The 21,917-nt window shown below is 38.8% G+C and overlaps 1 protein-coding gene and 1 pseudogene across 1 annotated transcript; one reads left to right on the top strand and one right to left on the bottom strand.

Moving 5' to 3' along the window:
• Nucleotides 1–11,111: 11,111 nt before the first annotated feature.
• LOC110688095 lies at nt 11,112–14,954 on the top strand (annotated as a pseudogene).
• A 228-nt stretch (nt 14,955–15,182) lies between these two features.
• LOC110688096 (putative F-box/LRR-repeat protein At5g54820) lies at nt 15,183–20,721 on the bottom strand. Its single transcript, XM_021864776.1, has 5 exons — nt 20,629–20,721; nt 19,865–19,942; nt 18,832–19,740; nt 16,738–16,884; nt 15,183–15,865 (listed from the first exon to the last, which is right to left on the bottom strand). The coding sequence occupies exons 2-5, from the start codon at nt 19,922–19,924 to the stop codon at nt 15,566–15,568; spliced, it is 1,416 nt and encodes a 471-aa protein (XP_021720468.1). The 5' UTR covers nt 19,925–19,942; nt 20,629–20,721; the 3' UTR covers nt 15,183–15,565.
• Nucleotides 20,722–21,917: the final 1,196 nt, after the last annotated feature.

Below are 21,917 nucleotides of genomic sequence, written 5' to 3'. Positions count from 1 at the left end.
CCCAGACAGCTTCTAGAATACCTCAAATGAGGCATTCACAATCAAGCCGAGGGGGTTAGTCAGACGGCCTGCCCGTCCCTTCTGGCCCTCAGAATTCATTCGGTACAATGTGCTTCAGCAAGCCATACATGCCGTGTGGACAGCCATGCATGCAGCCGGCACCTTTTCAGGGGTCAGGCGGCATCATGCCCTAGGCAGCCTCTCAATCAGTCGGCATGTTGACGCAGCAGGCTATATACAGGCGGTCAAGTACCTCAGACGTCGTGAGGCCGACTGTCTAGTAGAGGAGGCGTCATACAAAACCCTCCTGACTCAGGAGGCGTAATATGAACTGTGTCAAGTGTTATAAGCGTCATATGACCAACTCTCAAGGGTCAGCCGGCAAGCTTGTTAACTATACTTGTAATCATATCATTATTATGATTATCATATCATTATTATGATTATCGATTAATCATTATTATGATTATTTTAAAAAAAATTATTACAAGGGTCCGGCTGCTAGTTCCCACTATGTATATAAATATACAATGGTGGAGCCCTCATGTATATTTTTATACTCATTTCATGAGTAGTGCATGGCTACCATGCATTCCTTATTTTGTTACGTCAAGTATACACAAGCTGCAATTCATGGCTACCATGCATTCCTTATTTTGTTACGTCGAGTATACACAAGCTGCAATTTTGTTCGCAAGCAGCCTGTGAGTGTATGGTTGCTCACCTTCAGCAAGTAGCTCACGCACATAGCTAGGCAGCCAACCTTCTAGCTATTCCGTCTGCTCGCAAGGCGTCTGTGTGTGCATATATTGCATCACATTCACTCCGGCTGTGTGTGTGAAGAATAGGCTACGCACAGCTAACTCCAAGCACAAATACGCAAGCCAACCTAACAGGTGTAATTGATGTTTGTATGCAAACGATGAGCTATGTGCATAGCCGAATGTTCCTTAAAATTGCCTATGCAAGCGGCAATGTGCACATAGCCCCCTCTCTTGTGCGTTTTGCAACTGCTTGTGTATGCATATGTTGCATCATGTGCAAGCTAACACGTCATGCCCATTTATAATTAAATTCCGTAGTAATACCTCATGCGGCAATTTCAACCAGGCAGCCATTCCAACTATCCAGCCCTCATCTCCTCACACGCAAACGGCAAGCAAGCAGCATGCACAAGCGTCACCTGCCCTGTTTCAAGCAGCAAGCCGGCTGTGTATAATAATTTTTGCGAGGATAGCCAAGAAAACCCAGCCGGTATCACTACCGTCTGTGTCTTCGGAAGCTAGGCAAAGAAATTTGTGAGGGTAGATAAGAGAACCCAGCCGGTACCATTACCGTTCGAGTCTTCGCAATCAAACACTAAAGAAACCCAGGCTCATTGCCTGCAAAATTGCAGCCGTACTAGCCTCCACCTCCGGCAATGGATGAATACGGCTGTGGAGTATTGAACGATTAAACCCGGTTGTGTACAAACCAAAGCCACTTGGAGTGTCGAATTGATCAATCCGGTTGTAGGTATGCTCAAGCTAAGCCGGTTGGGAGTGTTTGAGCAAAATGACTCCTAGCAAGCTAAGCGCTTGGCCAAGCACTACCCACCCATCCGGAAATGCCACGCATGTCTTGCCTTCCTGTGAATGTTGTGACGTTAGTCACAACGCAACTCTCGTCTCCAGCCATGCATCCGTTTTGCTTGTTTCAAGAACACGCAAGTGGTCTTACACTGCCTGGCCAAGCATGCTTGCGAATGTCAGCCAATCTTCATCACGCGTGAGTTGGGCACCCAAGTACCCGGCTGATGTACCAGTCAGGCGGCACTTTGCTCAACGGCAGCCATGCGACTAGACTTCTCCGGCTGTGGATGCTTGAATCATGATGCTTCAATCCAAGGCTTACACAGACCAAGCTCCTAAACCGGCTGTGAAGGACTTGGCTATGACACATCCAACCAAGCACACAGTTGGGACCCCTTTGAGCCAACTTTGTTTTTATTCAAACTAGTTATAAGTAACCCCATCCGGCCTTTAGCCGTATGGGGGTGGTTTGATCAGCCTTTGCTTTCAAACATCCAACCTCTCGCATGCCTAACCAAGCACACGGCAGTGTTGCCACTTGTGTGTACACAGTTGCAAGTTAATTTGCACCCAAGTAAAACCGGCTGTGTATGCTTTGTACAAACAGCTTACAATCGACACCCAAGCAAAACCGGCTGTGGGTTTATGCGTAAACAAGCCGGCATTTGATTGAAATTAGCAAAATCATTGGAAAGCCCAAGTCCGACTGGCCGAAGCATTTGAGAGCAGGCGGCACCAGAGACAAATGCAGCTCAGCCGTTAAAACAGCCGGCCTAGCCTAGTCCCAGCCACGAAGCAGCACAATGCATTCGGCCTGAAAATGCTCTAAACAGCCGGTCGATATCTTGGTTTAGCTGTGAAACAAATCCAAACCTTTGACAGCCGACACTTACTAAGGACCAGCAAGGTCTACGAATACAGTCGGCTACTCTCCATTGAGTGTTTTACTGTCTTCAGAGGGGCATGCCGCCTGTACCTTTACAGTCGGCTACTCTCCATTCAGTATTTTACTCTTTCTTCAAAGGGGCATGCCACCTACACCTTTATGGTCGGCTATTCCCCATGTTTAATCTAAGAGGGGCATGCCAACTGACCAACAGTCGGCTACTCTCCATTGAGTGTTTTACTGTCTTCAGAGGGGCATGCCGCCTGTACCTTTACAGTCGGCTACTCTCCATTCAGTATTTTACTCTTTCTTCAAAGGGGCATGCCACCTATACCTTTATGGTCGGCTACTCCCCATGTTTAATCTAAGAGAGGCATGCCAACTGACCAACAGTCGGCTACTCTCCATTGAGTGTTTTACTGTCTTCAGAGGGGCATGCCGCCTGTACCTTTACAGTCGGCTACTCTCCATTCAGCATTTTACTCTTTCTTCAAAGGGGCATGCCGCCTGTACCTTTATGGTCGGCTACCCTCACATAATACAGTTCACCAAGAACTATCAAGAAACATGATCAGACCAGGCGTCAAGACAGCTGATCAAAATATAAAAATTCAATTCGACCTGTCCCAACATTATAGCAGGCGTCCGACGGCATCCATCCGGATGAAATTCGTCGCAGAGAGCAGCTCCCTATTGGGTGGAACATTGTTCTATAAACTAATTACACGGCACCTATACAACTGTCCCCAAGGGCAACCACGTAGCCATTTTTGAGACAAGGATAACTCTATCACTAACCAAACCAGTGGTAGCAGTTGACATCTGAGTCAGATGACCGCCTGTATTACTTGGGATAAATGCAGGGGGTACCTCTTGAGTTAATAGCCAACATTGGCGAATAAAGGGGAACAACCGGTACCCACCGCTTGATACCTCTATTACTCAATCACTCGGCGACTAGGACCGCCTGCCTAAAGGTAATCCAGTCTTTTAAACGGGACCAATACCGACTGAAAAAAATGGCCGACTGATCGCCCAGCTTGGAAACAGACAATCAGTCGTCCAGGGGCATAGACGGACCATCCGTACCTGTAAACAATCGGCCATGCAAAACAGTCGATATAGTATACAATTCAATATCAAATATTCAGAACCCCGGCCCCCTGGCCGGGTAAATACAAACAAACGGCACGCAGGCCGTGAAAGAAGACAAAAGCTTAAGAAGGGGGCAAGTCTTCAACATTAGCAGCGTCCGCCTGGTCAGCCTTCCTTTTGCTAGACTCGGCCTCAGCCGCATCCTTCTTCAATGCCTCGCCCCCAAGTGGCACGAGCGCCACTATCGGCTGCTCATCCCCATCCAAGGCCTTCTCCAGCGCCTCGTCCTCAGCAGCCGCCACTGTTTCCCTGGAAGACCCAGGAGAGCTTGCAACAGTCGTCCTCCGGGCCTTGGGGTCCGGCTGTTGCGAGGAAGAAGCCCTTGGAGTGCCCAAAAAACAAAAAAAAAAAAAAAAAAAAAAAAAACCGACTGTATATATACGGGCTTTGCTAAGCCTCCTGTATGTATGAAGCCCGAGCAATGAGCTTACCGATTGGGTGACACTTCTGTCACACCATGGAAACCGGCTGAGTATACAAAGGTCAATACAACCTTATGAGAAGTATGGGGCTAGAAGTTCTGCATTTGTAGGGTTTGAAGCATTGCCTCCTGTGAAGCTCCGCCTTCTGTATGCATTGCTTCCTGTGAAGCCCTGCCTCTTGTGTTACCTCCTGTATGGGTTGGCCACAAGTTTTCACCAAGCTGAACCAAGGTAGTCTGAGTCTCACTCTCCAGCCGCCTGTGGTTACACGTTAAAGCGACATTGTTATACTTCAATAAAGCCGTTTGTATACATGGGTCGAAGTTAAGCTACTCAAATCAAACCTCCTGGGCACACTTCAACAAACTCCCTTGATTTCAAACTGCTCTTAGTCGGTGAGCCGTGTGGGGTATCAGCTAGCAAAGCTTCAAGGAGTCGCCTAGATACTTCCACAACTTGTTTTATTATCAAATGTATGAAGTCTCGCCGCATGTATATGGGTCGATACAACCCCTTGAAATAGCATGGCTAAAGACTTAGAATGGGGATGTATGCCTTACCGCACCAAAACAAGCAGCATGAAGATGAAATCAAGCGGCTTGAGTAGTCAAGCAGGAGGCGCCTCAGCAAAGAGTCGCCTGTGTTCTCGGAGAATCAAATCCATCTCTTGGATCCTGCTGACCCAGGAGGCATTTCATGGCCGCCTGTCACCATTTGAAGAGCCTGGTATCACGAGTTAGCAGGAGGCGCTTCAATGCCGTCAAGCATGTTGGCATTCTCCACCGGAAGGTACCATTCTAACAGACTCAGTACGAGTATTGTGTACATCCTTACTTAGTTTTCAATACCGCATTTTACTTGGTTTTTCGAAAACATTTTATATTGGTTCAAGTCTCCCTTAAAGGAAGCATACCGATCGCAAGAGGTCTAAAAAAGTATGCTGAGCAGGCTTAAGTAGAACCACCGCCTGTGCAATGTGCAGGCGGCAAAATTTAAAACAAACCGTCTGCCCTAGCAGGCGTCCGACGACGCCCATACGGGTGAATTCGTCGAAGAGAACATCTCCCTTCCGGGTAGTACATTGTTCTAGCGATCAAGCGAAGGCCAATGGCCGGATGATCCTATTGAGGCCAATGGCCGGAATGATCAAGCAAAGGCCAAAGGCCGGATGATCTTATTAAAATAAAACAATCCGTCTGCTCTAGCAGGCGTCCGACGACGCCCATACGGGTGAATTCGTCGAAGAGAACATCTCCCTTCCGGGTAGTACATTGTTCTAGCGATCAAGCGAAGGCCAATGGCAGGATGATCCTATTGAGGCCAATGGCCGGAATGATCAAGCAAAGGCCAAAGGCCGGATGATCTTATTAAAATAAAACAATCCGTCTGCCCTAGCAGGCGTCCGACGACGCCCATACGGGTGAATTCGTCGAAGAGAACATCTCCCTTCCGGGTAGTACATTGTTCTAGCGATCAAGCGAAGGCCAATGGCCGGATGATCCTATTGAGGCCAATGGCCGGAGTCATGCCATAACCAGCGTTGCTCAAAGCATCCCAAACGGTTATGCACTTGAGCGATCAAGCGAAGGCCAATGGCCGGATGATCCTATTGAGGCCAATGGCCGGAGTCATGCCATAACCAGCGTTGCTTAAAGCATCCCAAACGGTTATGCACTTGAGCGATCAAGCGAAGGCCAATGGCCGGATGATCCTATTGAGGCCAACGGCCGGAATCGTGCCATAACCAGCGTTGCTTAAAGCATCCCAAACAGTTATGCACTTGAATGATCAAACGAAGGCTAAACAGCTGGATGATCAAAAATAAAAATTTGTCTGTAAAACTCAGGCCTCCGGCGACGCCCATTCGGGTGAATTCGTCGAAGAGAACATCTCCCTTCCGGGTGGTACATTGTTCTAGCGGTCATTACTCAAACAGCTTTAACCGGCTAACGTTAAAAATAACTCCCGGTTGTTTGAAATGATCCTTGTAACCAAGATATAACCGGTTCCTCACTGCAAAACAGTACAACCGGCACATCAAATCTTGGTCATGTCATAACCAGCGTTGCTCAAAGCATCCCAAAAGGTTATGCCCTCGTATGATCAAACAAGCGGCCAATGGCCTAATTGATCAAAATAAAGGCCAACGGTCATATAATATTGCTTGCAAAACTTCCGCGTGATGGCCGACAATCCGCCTAGGATGGGGCTATCAGCATAGTGAGGCTAAAGGTAAACTAGACAAATGCCGACCAAAGAGGCTCAGGCAGTCGCGTTTTCGAAAGAAGCAATCCCACTGCTAAGTAAGATTACTCCTTCCGAGGGGCTAATGTTTGGGGGTAAAAAACCCCCTAACAATCAGACCACTGTTAACGCAACATGTGTCCCAATAGCCTGCTGACATGTGTCACCCTTAGAGAGGCCCAAAGGGAACCAACCCTTTCCTGACACGTGTCACCAAACCCTAGAAAGGGATTGAACTCCTTCTCTATAAATAGAGGAGCCATCCTCATTTGCAGGGGACACCCGACAATCCAACAAAAAACACAACTTACATTGAATACTCATTCAATGCACCCAAAAACCGAGCAATCTTCATTGCAGAACCCTCCTGACTCAGGAGGGGTAATCACTATCCGCATTATACTCTTCAAACACGTTCTAACTTGATCGTCGGAGGCGGAACTCCCACCCTTGGGAGTCTCCGTTGTTTTGCAGGTACAGGCGGTTGGAGGTCAGTCTCGGTGTTGTAACTCTCCCGCAGGACACATCAAAAAACCCCGAAACAAGGCATGTATAATAAACAATTAAAAAAATTCAGAAAAAATCTTTGTGTGCCTAAAGATGCGCCTTAGTGTGCCTCTGCAAAATTGCCTTGCCTAGACCACTAAAAGCGCATGACCCCAAATGCAGTGCGCCTTAGGTGCACTTTTTCAAACACTACTTGTGATGCCTTAAGTGTCTTATGATGCCTACCTTTAGAAAAAAATACAATAAAGGGGTTTCTTATGATGCTTTAACTTGTGATGCTATGGATTGGCCTCTGTTGACTTGCCTTCATAAGCCTGTGCTTTGGCGGTGAGGCAAGCCAAGACACTAACCTTAATCGATAAAAATAGGTATTCTTATAAGAATGAGGTGTTTTTATGATTGTCCTTTGTTCACAAGTCTCGTGACATGCCTCATGAATACAACATAGTTGTGCCTTAGGTGGGAAGCCCCATCCAACACCACAAATTAAGTATTGTGCCTTGGAATTTCTCCATACTTAGTTATAGAGAAATTGGTGGAAAGAAGAGACGAATCGAAGTGACATAAAGTTGATCTTAGGTGGAACGTGACGTGACAACAAAGCCGCTATCCACATACAATACCTGATCACATATTTAATTAAGCTATAAGCAGTGACATAGGGCTGCAAATCTGTTAAATCCCAATATATCAAATAAGACCTCACATGACTATGTTATGTCTTATACTTATGGAATAAATCAAAAAAAATTCTCATCTTATGAATAGTACCAAAAATAAAAAAGTAACTAATAAAATTAGCCCAAAAGTATGGATTATATATCCTTCCGTTTAGGACATTTTTCAGCTTTTTCACAACTGGAAAGGAAACAAGTTGGGGTGCTTCCCATGTTTTGGGGTGCTTCTCATGGAACCCAAGACACACCGAGAAGCCACTGGGGGTTGAAACAATTTACTTTGCTTTTAAGCCATCAATAGAGTCGCTTACATATACACACCTATTTTTATTGTCAAGGCCACCACAGGCAGACCTTTATGTGATCGACTTATGGTCGTATATGGTTTCAAATACCATTATATGACCCTGTGATGTATCTCCTGTAACCCTAGATCTTTTGAAGTTGGGTCCTGCAACCTGGAATTTTTTTTATTTATCCACCAGAAAATAGACTAGAAAATAGCCAGAGTGTCTCCTATGGACCCCATGATACCTTGTGGATGACTTTCTATGACATGATGCACAAACCTTAAAAATATAATCTAGCAAGTAGTCATGCTAGGGATGCAATAGTTGAGATGGAACCAAATGAAAGTAAAGGTCAAACTCCATAGTTTTAAAAGTCAACTACAACCACCGTGCTTGGTATAGGGTTCAAAATAAAGGGGGAATTTGAGATTTAGCTTAAAAAGGGTAGAAAAAATTACCTTCATTCCTAAGTTCTTGACACTTTTTATTTTTTGCGTTTGTCCAAGTTTTTAACGCTTTCACTTCACTATGGCAAACCCATTATACTACCTTATATCACTTACTTCGTAATCTATACCTTTTTATTTACTCTTTTCTTAATTCATCTATATCTCTCTTTCTTACACCCACCCACCTTTTTACTCTCCTCCCTAATTTATCTATATCTCTCTTACACCCACCAACGCACAACTTTGACTATTAATATCTTTAACTGTCTATTAGTAACTTAATAAAAAAATTGACATTATAAAATAGACTAAGCAAAAATTACATAATAACATTTGTCCTTTATATAATAGTATAAAACCAAGTCATATTTAGCATATAAATAATGCAAAAGTCAAACTGATTCACTTAAATAGGTATAGAGGGAGTACTTTATTCACCTTTTTCTAACACCCACTAAAACACGCAAAATACATGTTGATCTTCATGATCAATTTAGTTTGTCAATCAAGGGGGTAAAATAGACATTTTCATCATTAAACCGGAGACAATATGGTAATATTGCATGCTGTGACTCATCCTCTTTGCCACTTGTGCAATTGACGTGTGATTGATGGAAATGGGGGACGTTACGGCACAATTTTCCCGTCATAGCACTTGCTTCTACATGTGCCATAAATGCACCCACCCAATTTAATGATTTTTTTCTTTTTTAAATTTATGTGTGTAAGGAAATGCCAAATTGGCAACTACCCTTGTAAAGTTGTAAATATTGAACATTTATAATTTTTCACAATTAATGTATTGAGAAGTATGGACAAAAAATGTGTTGAATATTAATTTCTTTTAAATTGTTTTAACTTCGGTATAATAACGGTTAATACCAACTATTTATAATACCACTTTGTATTAATACGTAATTAAATATTTTCACATTACACTGTACGGCATTAGTCATTGTTACTGCATTTCATTACAAAAAACAATTAGACCGTAAATAAATGAAAATTTAGTTAGAATACGAAATTTGTTATCATTAATCTCAGATTACAATACTTCATAATTTGATATTGGGTAATTGAGTATAAAATGTAGTTTATACCGGGGAAGCCCAATATTGCAATTTGTAAGTATGTGAAGCCCAATATAGCAATATGGCTCAAAATTCAGTAATGGTGAGGGCTAGAATGTCCAACTAATCGAACGAGTATTATCACACTTGATTATATACTCATTCGAATACTTCACACCAACATCTACTTCAACCATCCATACATTTCAATACTCCGTAGTAAGCAAATAAGATAATACTCCATATATGCGATGAAAAACAAAAAAAAAACAGTGCAATGATGCTAAAAAAAATTGAATTTCATAGTTTCTATTCGACTTACCCAACAATCCAATTGATCATATACCAAAATCAATCGCACTCAACCGTCGTTGCGAATTCACTTGCCATAAAAGATGAACATCATAAAAAATGGATGAAAAAGTATGGATTTTTGAATTTACTCATACAAGATGAACATCATATGTGGCTCTAAACAAGACAACAAGTTGACAATTGCAATTTGACGGTATTGCCTCATTCATAACGGAAGTTAGATGAGTCATGTGCTGAGTAATTGCCCACATTTACGCAAGTTGATATGTGGACATTTACTGTTCACCATATTTACATTTATGCCATGTTGATTGGTTTGCTATATTGATCATGAAGATCAATGGGGGCCGGCTCCACTAAACACATCAACCCTCTCCCCAATTGCCTTACTTTGTGTGCAATAGTAAAAAATTAAGAACTTTTGTAAACAAATGTAGTATATAACAATTATATGTTATGCATTATGGCAATAAAAAAAAAATCAAAGATAAATATGGATAATTGCCTATTAGAAATTGAATTTTGAAATCGGATTCACAAATTAACAAATAAATAAGGACAATTAAAACAAATTTGAATTGATTTATCATCTTGTTTGAAAAGAAAAATTTTTACCTTTGAGAAAATTGAAGTCTACATTTCAAAATTCTTAAGCAATTCCTGAAAGACATACATTGAAAAAATTACAAAAAAAAAAAAAAAAAAAAAAAAAAAGGTTTTTTTTTTTTACATAGTAACCCTTTAATATTGGGTTTTCTAAGATATGCCCCCTATTTTAGAACATTTCGCATTGTAACCCTGTAGTTGCTACACTGTCTTCATGGTAACATTGTCGTTAACGGGGTTACGGTTTTATTTTACCAACGTTGAAATTGATTTGTTGGTTTTGGTGAGAATATTCATCCTCTTATTTAAGTCGTTTAGAGGGAAACCAACAGTAAAAGAGAACATTGTGCTAATAGATACATCCTTCGGCAACTAACTACTACAAACCCCAAAATCAACCAGACAACCACAATTAAAAAAAAAGAAAACCATGGCTAACAATACCAACCTTTAGAAAAAGTGCCTCTTATAGCACCTAAACATATGGATGGGAAATCTAAGTATAACAACTGTAGCTAGGGGTGTGCACCGGTCCATAACTGGACCGAGACCGGAATGAACCTATTGGCAGGACCGGAGACCGGACCGGTATTAACCTTATTTATTTGTTTATTTCAAAAGTCAAATTGATTCACTTAAATAGGTATAGAGGGAGCACTTTATTCACCTTTTTCTAACACCCACTAAACACATCAACCCTCTCTCCAATTGCCTTACTTTGTGTAAACAAATGTAGTATATAACAATTATATGTTATGCATTATGGCAATAAAGAAAAAATCAAAGATAAATATGGATAATTGCCTATTAGAAATTGAATTTTGAAATCGGATTCACAAATTAACAAATAAATAAGGACAATTAAAATAAATTTGAAATAAACAAATTTAAATTAACCGGAAAACCAGTCCTGGTTCTGGTCTGGACCGGATAATTCTAGTCCGATTTTGACCCTGTTGGACCTTTTTTATTTAAAAAAAAAAATATATATATAGATCTCACATAAGCGCAGCTACCTTATATCCCAAAGTCTCCAAACAAAAAGCAAAGTTACAATTTCGCAGTTTCAAAAATATAAAATGAAATCAAATGCAGTATTTTAACATATACCAAAATGTTAATAAAATTTCTATAGGTATTTTTTTTCCATTTTTATTTCCCTTCTACCTTAAATTAAAATTAATAATAAAAAAAAAAATCACCTCCATTTCCATTGCCCAACCACCACCTGACCACCCTCATCCTTCAGCCATCCACCAACCAGACCCACCTATAACCTCCACCACACCAATTCCTATCTTCCTACCGCATCACCACACAATACTGCGGTAGTTGCAAAAATCGAACGAGCAACAGTGCCGCCAGCCAACAACAACCAAATTAATCCGACCGACGTCTTGTTCCGAGACTTCCGGCCGACTGAAGGCAACTGGTTCCGGTGGTGGTTAAAAAACCCCCAAATTAATCGAAGCAACAACTGAAGGCAACTGGTTCCGGTGGTGGTTTCAAAGGAACAACTGAAACCCGAACTTGACCTTAAGTAAACTGATGAACTTGGTATGCCACACCCAAAGTTCCAAACTTGTAGCAGCGAAAGCCGCAAAGCAGCTCATAAAACTCAACTCTCAATTGTCCAAACTTACCCGCTCAAATCGTCACCATGATTGTCTCTCTCTTTTCCTGCAAATCCATTCATCTGATTGCTTAACCCCAGACCATTATTCTCTCTCTTCCGCTCTCACTGCTTCTGCCAACATACCCAACTCCAGATTTGGAAACCAGCTTCATGCCCATGCCATTTTCACTGGACTTAAAGCTTTTCCCCATGTTTCAAACACTCTCCTTTCACTCTATGCCAAAACTGAGGATTTGGGTTCTGTTAAAACTGTCTTTTCTGAATTGGGTACCCCTGATAGTTACTCTTGGACTACTTTGTTATCGGCATATGCTAAGTTGGGTCAGGTTGATTATGCATGCCAACTGCTTGATGAAATGCCTCTGAGAAATGTTGCGCCTTGGAATGCTGTAATTACTGGTTGTTCTGAAAATGGGTATGATGATATTGCATTCGAAATGTTTAGGAGAATGCATATGCTGGGTGTGAGGCATGACAATTACACTTTTGCTTGCGTTCTTAGCTTGTGTTATGTTATCGAATTACACGGCTTTGGGAAGCAAGTGCATTCGTTGGTTTTTAAGAGTGGGTTTTTGGGGTGGAGCTCGGTGGTAAATTCTTTGCTTACAATGTATTTTAACTCTTGGAACTCCATTGATGCTTGTAAAGTTTTTGAAAATGCAGATGAGATGGTTCGTGATGTAATTACTTATAATGCAATGATCAATGGGTTAGCAAGTCTTAAGAGAAAGGAAGAGTCTTTGATAATATTCCAAGAAATGTTAGAGGCTCGGTTAAGACCAACTAAATTAACTTTTGTGAGCCTTATGGGCTCGGGTTTGGTTCTCGACATGTGCCTCCAACTACATGCTCAGGCTGTAAAGACAGGTTACGAACCTTGCACAGCCGTCAGCAATGCTGCCATGTTCATGTATGCTGAGCATGGGCTATTAGATTCTGTTAGAAAAATATTTGATAATTTAGAAGTGAAGGATGTTGTTTCCTGGAACACGATGATAGCTGGATATGCTCATAACAATGATATGCAATTAGCAATCTTAGCTTACATGGAGATGCAAAGGATCGGGTTTGTTCCAGATGAGTATACAATCGGAGCCCTCTTAGCTAGCTCAGGTAGCTTAGAAATTGTCCAGATGATCTATGCCCTTGTGCTAAAAAATGGGCTTAGTCTAACAAGTGAAGTTATTAACGCTTTGGTGTCTGCATGCTCTAAGCAAGGTGACATTGATATGGCCTATCAAATATTCTGCAGCATGCACTTCAAGAATCTGATTACCTGGAATGCAATTATTTCGGGGTTCTTGTTAAATGGATATCCTGTGCAGGCTCTTGAACTGTTTCTTCAGCTGCAGAAATTTAAAATCAGACCAGATGTATACACTCTAACTATTGTATTGAGCATCTGTTCCAGTGTTTCAGCCTTAAGTCATGGAAAGCAGGTCCATTGCTACATTCTAAGATGTCTATTTCTAAACGAGATCTCCTTAGGAAATGGCCTCATTACCATGTATGCAAAATGTGGGCTTCTGGATTGGTCTGTCAAGGTATTTAAATGCATGAGCACAAAGAACATTGTGAGTTGGAATGCCATCATATCTGCATTAGCACAATATGGCGAAGGGAAACAAGCTGTTTGGTACTTCACATTGAAGCCACCTTTACTGCTGTTTTGTCTGCCTGTTGCCGTACTGGTCTAATTAACGATGGCATTCGCATATTTAATGCAATGATCAATGATTATGGATTGGAACCTGGAGAAGATCACTTTTCTTGCCTTGTAGACCTTTTAGGGCGAGCTGGATACATTGATGAGATGGAGAGACTAATTGAGAGAAAGGATTACAAGGCTAATCCCAATATTTGGTGGACTCTGTTTAGTGCATGTGCAGTCTATGGCAACATGAGGCTTGGAAGGATTGTTGCTGGGTTACTTCTTCAAACTGAGAAAAACAACCCAGCAGTTTATGTATTGCTGTCAAATATTCATGCAAACGCTGGACAATGGGAAGATGCAGCTCAAGTTAGGGAATTGATGAAAAATGTTAGAGTTATAAAGCAACCTGGGTGCAGTTGGATCAAGCCACAACAATGTTAAAAAATCAATTTGACAAAAAGATACTGTTTTTGAGCTAAGCATTTAGAAAGCCCAAAGTCACCCTTCATATGAAATGAAGTACATGTAATTAATTACACTATCTTCTAACTTGGTTAGTGTCACCAGTTGCAAATCATTACAAAAACAAATCATACATAGATCAACCAAAATATTATTTTACCACAACAAGCACATAAATTTAAATTCCATCCATACTAATCATAATATAAATGTGCAAAACATTTTTGAATATAACAAATGCAACTCCAAAGCAATCATCAATCAAGCATAGCATCACAGATCTAACCAACTAAGAAAATAAAAGAATCAAATTATAATCTATATAGATTCGCCCTTGATTAATCATAACCATATAAAAATGCAACAATAAATAATAAATAAACATATTTTAGAGCAATTACAGATCCATAGAATAATAATAATATAAAAAAAATCAATTCCGCAAATAATGAAGAACCCAGTTTCCCAAATTGCTAATCACAACTAAAGAAATAGAAATTGCAAGAAATTATGGTGTCTGAGATTACCACATTAACCAAAAGAACAATTGAATAGTTTGAAGAAGTTGGGAATCCAGATCCACTTAAAAATTTCAGAATTTGCAAGTATTAATTTTTTGGGTATTTGATTTAGAATCTAGATTTTGAGTTTGGTATTTTAGAAAATGTGAAAAAAGTATGAGATAGTGAAGAAAGAGCTTTATAAAGAGGAGAGGGAGAGGGAGGAAAAGAGGGGAAAACAGAGTGATAGAGAGCGTTTATTGTATGGAGTGCATATCAGCGCATAGCACTTATTGACAAACAAAGTGTATAGGAGGGTAGAAACGTAATTTACCAGGCATTAGAAAACTTGAATATTCCACTTAACTGTGCTAGTGGTACATTTAATTCTCCGAAAATGTACCACTGAAATCACATTGGTACATTTAATCAAAGTGGTACGTACGTTTTGTACTTTGAATTGTACCGCTAGAAAACCAGTGCCATCCTATACACTTTCTAAGCACATAGATGTTATGCGCTAATACTTATTCTATTGTATGAAAGGTGGAAAGAGAAGAAGAGAGTGAAGATCTTATAATACGTTGTGGGGCGCAGAATAAGCTACTGTTAAGGCTGTTTATTTAACATTTGCACCTTTCGTTCTCACTCACTCCTCACACTCACTGCCCACTTGCTGCTGCTGCTTTCAAGTGCTGTGTGTTAAGTGTCGGCGTTGGTGGATTAGCCTAAACCCAAACCCAACTTGATTAAATAAATGTCATATAACTTTATAAATAAAGAACAAATTACAATCTAAGAGAGCTAACACAATAAAATTAAGTATAAATAAACACCTAGCTTTTATTCAAAAGAAGACGAGGAAAAAAAAAAAAAAAAAACCCTAGCTAAACACACAAACATCAAAAGAAAGACCTTATAAACTGTGGCTGAGCCGATACACCCAAACAAACCCACATACGGGGTATGCCACTGACCTGTAGAGGAAACCCGGAGTGTAGGAATAAACCAGAGAAGCCTTGCAACATACCAATTACCACAGACCCAAAATTGACAGAAAGTAACCACGAGACATTCACCTGACCAGCTGAACTTATAGATTATGGACCTAAGAGTAAAAACTAGAAAAGGGGCCTAAGACAGCTTGATTTGATCAACTCAGCCTTGGGATGCATCATCTTCAACTTCTTAGACAAATCTTTTATATTCGGTTTCTTGAACTCCCAAAGCAAGTTTGGATGTAAAATCACCTGGTCCGGCGAGGGGAGACAGCTAAGTATTGAGTAAATAACTTCTGCTTCACCCTTGCTTCTCCCGCAAAAGTTCAATAGTTCGATCACCTTGAGTTGGCTGTGAAGACACTCTGAGCTTCTTTTGGTCCAGCAACCCTTGTATTGACCAGCATCATATTCTCGAGAAATCTGGTTCAAATGAGATGAGAACTGTCACTAGTTTTCTATTACCCGAAAATGTGAGAAAAAACACTTGCTACATTAAGAGTTTCACCGGAAACCCTGCCAGCAGATAAATTGTCTGGATACATCATCAACATTGAACTGTCAACAATAAAAGTTCCTAAGGTAAATATGAATATGAAGTTCCAGTTCTTTCCACAATGCCCAACACTTGTGAGTTTGAACAGCTAAACGAGGCATGGTCAACTGAATGTTTATACGAGACATACCACTTCAAGGGTGGATGTGTTCAACAGGCAGCCTTACAGTTGAACACAAATGCATGAAGCAGAACATTAGTTAACAGATCTTATATTTTGCAGTGATATGAACATGATACTACATGTAATGTATAGGTTCTGCAATTTAATGTTCCAATTCACCTCATAGAAGGAAAAAGTGATAGTGAGGGAGATTGAGAAAGAAAATGAAACAATAAACTGTGTCCAAACAAAATTGCAGCAATGAACTACCAACCAATAAGATTGAGAATTCATCATGTACGAAGTATGAACATTAAGCGTTTACCCTACTATTATCCAAGGGATGCTAATGACAATTTTAATTTGGTTTCCTTCTAGTGAATTGATAAGTTGGATAAGTGATTGTCTAAACAGTTCATTCTGAGGTCGTGGGCTCAAATCCATAATATCCATTGTCCAACTTTCAGTATTCCGTATTTCCCTTTATATATACATTGAAAAAAGAGATATTTGTATTGTGACATGTCGTGAAAGGTAACAAGGGGCAACATGGTATATAGGCATCAGAGTCAACACCAATTAAAGTAGCATAGATATGTCAGTAAAATATAAATAGTTCAATTTATACAAACTCACCGAAAATGAAAGTCTTGTAAGCAGTGGACATTTCCTTGGTAACGCAGCAAAGAAGTTACAAATGTATTCTACACTGTTTATGCCCAAGTCCAACTCCAATACTCTTAGATTTTCTAAAATAGGTAGTTCAGGTACCACTTCATCACTCTGCAAATAGAAACAACATTGAGAAAGTGAAAATTCCAAACTTCCAAAGTCAAGAACCTAAAAGTTTCTCATTTAAACGCTCCCCTTTTTTTTTTTCTATGATTTTTAGAAATTCCAAGGGACACTAAAGTTTTCATTAATTAAAGTCATACGACACCTACAATCGACAATTAAAGACAAAGAGAACATTTTTAGCAAAATCAAACAAGAGTTAACCTAGGGCGGGCTAAGATCTTTAAATACATAGATATAACAATTCGACACATTCTCGATTCAATGTCTCATAAAACTTTAAACCAGCTTCCAATTCACATTCTAGCAAACAACAAAGGCAGCAATGATACTGTAAAACTTTTATCAAAAATCAATTTTCCTTTCATAATTTGTTGCATTAAGGGTAAAGAAAAGGTGAAAACAATCATATTTACAAGGGCTGAAGTAATTACATCAAACATTCCGCAAACAGAAGGTTACCATCCTAGTCAGTTTGAAACAAAAGAAACACATCACTATTACCAAGTACACCAAAGAACGAAAGGATTTTAGGGAAGAGAAATAGAATGACTCTTAAGATGGGTTTTCTTCCTGATGTTTATAATTATATACTAGATCATGGAGAGTTAAAATCAGTGGATGGGTTTGAAGTTCTTTGCCAGTTCCCCATTCCATATTTAGCATCACTATATAGGATGTTTCATCATTAAGTTGGAAAGTTTCTATAAGTCCATCACTAAGTTATTGTTAGATTAAGTGCAGAAGGCCATGATGTAGATTCTTCAAATCAAGGGATGGAAGGTATATGAATGATTTTATTCAGGTAAGCTTCATCACTACAAATTTCAAATCCAATGACTGTGCCTTAAACAAAGAATATTGAAAAGACCAAGATGAATTTAATGGGATTTGAAAAGCAGTCTTGTGATCAGCAATCTTCAGAAAAATATTGTTTTCGAAAAGCACTGTCTCAGTCATTGGGCTCAGACTTCAAAGGCTTAAGGATACAAGGTATTTTCAAAAGCGTCGTATAGCCAAGATAATAGAGAACATTACACTCATACTCAGTATGAAGGTACTCTCAACTCATTTTGAAATAGAAAAGGAGTAAGAGACCACTTCCAATCTCATCTGCCTCCCAGTTCCACATGACAATAATATCTGTGAAAAAATTTCCAAAAATATTTACCACGGGAGACTCATTCAATGAAACCATACATCACTAAACAATCTTTATGGAGCTGGGCACATTTCATGACACCGCCGAATAAATTTACCAACCAACCAACCAAAATGCACATTGTTAAGCAAGGCAACAACTTGAGGCAATTTGATTATCTTCTGTACCCACAGTTTTGATGGTAATAACAAAAACATAAAATGAAGAAATGCTTGTGCTTTAAAGTGAAGATGCATTACCATCAACAGTTTCAACACTAAATACCCATCCCAAATCACAAAATCTTTGTTTTCAGGTGTATCTTTAATATGTTTATTTTTGGGGTTTTACGCAGGTACCAACTTCTACTTCATTCAATTCTTTGTGTTACCTTTTACCATGCACTTTACCCTCATATCCCACCCATGTTCTCTTAATTTGATCCATCTATCTATCTCTTACACTCACCAACCTTCTTACGTTATCTCTCTTTTACTATTTTTTTCTTACAGCCAGTCACTTACAGTTACTAAGGAACAACAGTCTACAACAAGTAGGCGAAACAAAAAAAAAAAAAAAAAAACACGAAGAGAGTGCAAATATGTTCATCATTCCCTCACACTACTCCTTGTACCATATAAGCCACTAACCCAAAAGTAAGCCATTACAGTAGCCCATTGAAGAAGGTACCAAAATGAAGCTCAACAAAAAGAGCAGCAACAGAAGGAATAAAAAATCAACTACAGTAAACCAAAAGTCCAAAACACACAAAATGAAAATAAGTGAACACTAACCAGGTATTTTTCAGAGCTCCTTATTTCCAGGACAAGCGACTCCACATTTTGAATGTAGCTAGAGTATTTCCCAATGTTTTGGACAAAATAGGAAGCATAAAGACCACGAAGAGAAGTGTTAACTAGCCGTGGGGCTGTCTTGAAAGTTACAGGAATGTCGCGCCCATGATAAGTAAACGACACGATATTGATGGCATGAATCTGTATCCAATTAAGACAGTCACAGCGGATAATCTTCAAGCACTTGAGTTGGGGTAAGGGGCCAGGGACTTTCAGCCTTAGAAGGGAACCAGCATGCGCCACATGTAATTCTTCAAGTGCAGAACACTTGAGCAGAACATAATATATAACCTTACTTGTAACCTCTACATATTTCAAAGAGAGTACTGTCAGAGAAGAAAGATTTGATTTAAATTTGCGGAGCAAGGGCTTGGTGATGGAGAAATATCCATGCATTTGATGGCCTTTGAGTGAAAAATCCAGCTTAAGCCTTTTAGCTCTCTTTCCAAGAGCAAATTCCACCCACTTTTCTATATATTTTTCACTGATTGCTCCACATGATTTGACAAACACTTCAAATTCTTCAATAGTTGGACCTTGGTGCAAGCTCAAGACATGATTGACCAATTTTATAAACTCAGACATTTTGACTATATGTGGCCCATTGTCATCGAGTATTTTTGTACGGCTCTGTAAATATATGCGTAAACAATCCTCATAAATAGATGACTCCTCTGAATAATGAAAATTTAAGGTACCAGCTGTGTAAGTCCACATATTTTTCCACCTTCGAGATAAAAGACTAGTCCTTACTGCTTCCTTAAGCCTTAAACGAGACACAATCAAAACCAGTATATCATTTGGCAAATCACTGAGCCTGTCTGCGGACTTGCAGCACTTCCACTGGTACTGTTATTTTCAAACACATACCACATGAGTTCATCAAATATTATCTTCATAAATTTGAAAGTATACATGTAACAGACATTAGTAAGAAGTATCATAAAAAATTGTAAATCAAACTAGAACTAACCGAGCAATACTGCATTTGGCTGTCACACCTCTTCAATACTGGTGTTAAAGGGTTGCTCATATTCTTCCACTCTGAAATCTGGTAGACACCAGAAGTAGAAAAACAATTAGGCAAAAAAATAGTCCCCCAAAAATAAAAATCAAACATTAACCTTCAACCCCAAAACTATCAACCCTTAATCATAAAAATCAAAACTTTTAACAACTCATGCTCTCCGGATAAGCTGAAACAATTTGAATTATATAAATTTCAAATCTTAATCATTAAAATTACAGCTCTTTCCCAGAAAAACAACTTCAAACTTTAATCATAAAAAACAAAACTTTAACAACTCATGCTCTCCGGATTAGCTGAAACAATTTGAATAGTATAAATTTCAAAGCTTAATCATAAAAATTACAGCTCTTTCCCAGAGAAACAACAACTTCAAACTTTCATCATAAAATTACAGCTCTTGACCAGAGCCATGGCAGGAGGGAGTGAAGGTCATCCTAACATTCAAGGCAAATTTGATTCAATTATCAAATTAGGCACGAAAAATCACAGGATTATAGAGAAAAGAGGTCCAATTTCATAGTTTCATCCTAACATTAAAGGCAAATTAAATTCAATTATCAAATAAAAAAATCGCTCATCTTAGTAATTACACGATAATCGACTTTATAATAACACTAAATTGACAGTATTGACAACTAAATCAACGACAAACCCTAAATTGTTTGTGAAATTAAGATACGATAATAACAAAAGGAACATCACCTTACCTCAGAAGCTGCTTCGATGGAGGATAGATATAACAATGGAGAAACCGTGAGAGAGACTCGTAAAGGATTTTGAATTGTGATATTTGTGATGGATAATAATTACATTAAGTGTTCTGGAAAATAAGGGAAATTATACTTTAGACTCCAATATTACTCGTATGTGTTTTTTCTTACATAACCCCTACTTTTTTTTTTTTTTTTAAAGGACAGACTTTAGCAGGAATTTTATTCCAAATAATCTCCTACCTTTTTTTTTTTTTTTTTTTTTTTTTTTAACTGAAAATCTACTACCTAAGGTAATTTTATATTTTTCAAAAAAAAAAGGTAATTTTATATACTTTTATCGTTGTATAAACTAATATTTCCTCCTTTGTAGGATTAGACATATTAAGAAAGAAAAGGTGGTTGTAAATTATTGAAGAAGCTCTTTCAAAAAAAAAAAATTGAAGAGAAGGAGAGAGAAAGTATTGAGAATTAATGTCAAAAATACAAAAATGAAAAAAAAAAAAAAGATGACAAATCATCAAAAAGTACAACCTATAAATAGAAATAGGCTTGTAATTTTAGTTACCCAAAAAGATATATAGATTTCTAATAAAAGGAATGAGGGAGTAATGTTAATTAATTTTATTATTTTAAAACTAAAATGGTAATAAGAAAATAAGAAAATAAGAAGAAGAAGAAGATTGGTAACTTTTAATCTTCTTAAGTCTTTATTCCTTTTCCTAATACATACTCTTTTTTTTTTTTTTTTAATGTTATTTTACGTATTTTAATTTGATGTTTTATTCTGATTTACTGAATGGTGTGGGATGGTAAATGTTTTAAATTTCAAGTTTGTGTTTTCAATTGTAAAGGCATAAAATTTTAGGTTGGTTTCAATTTCAGAAATTAAACATAGAGTTTGTTTGGTGTTACCTATCTCCATTGTATTCGTTTTTAATTTGAGAATATGGAGTATAAGAAGAAAAAGAAGATGGGGAGAGGGTAAGGAGAGAGAGATATATTGACTAGATCCGCCGTAATCGAAAAGAGATAGTGAGATGATTAACTAATAAGATTGAATTGAAGAGGAAAAAGGTGAAATTACTAACAGTTAGATTTTTAATGTTTTGCAAGTTTAAGGTTATCTTAGAAAGCATACTTGTACAAGTGAGTAACTATCTTGTCAACGCTTTGGCTTCAACTACTTTTGCGATTAGTTGGATGAGTCAACTCAAGTCACCTTAATTAGGTCTTCTTTTTGCCTTATTTTTGCTGAATTGAAATTATATATATAACTCCGTATT

Source organism: Chenopodium quinoa, unplaced genomic scaffold (genome assembly GCF_001683475.1).
Source record: "Chenopodium quinoa cultivar QQ74 unplaced genomic scaffold, ASM168347v1, whole genome shotgun sequence".
Taxonomy (NCBI): Eukaryota; Viridiplantae; Streptophyta; class Magnoliopsida; order Caryophyllales; family Amaranthaceae; genus Chenopodium; species Chenopodium quinoa.
The sequence above is the reverse complement of the archived record's forward strand: the minus strand, read 5'-3'. Positions and strand labels throughout refer to the sequence as shown.

Coding starts and splice junctions, on each gene's coding strand:
- LOC110688096 (XM_021864776.1), bottom strand. CDS start 19,924: ATGAGCAACCCTTTAACACCAGTATTGAAGAGGTGTGACAGCCAAATG. Junction 16,885..18,831: donor GGAGCTCTGAAAAATACCTG/GTTAGTGTTCAC, acceptor TTCTATTTGCAG/AGTGATGAAGTGGTACCTGA. Junction 15,866..16,737: donor TTACAAGACTTTCATTTTCG/GTGAGTTTGTAT, acceptor CATTTGAACCAG/ATTTCTCGAGAATATGATGC.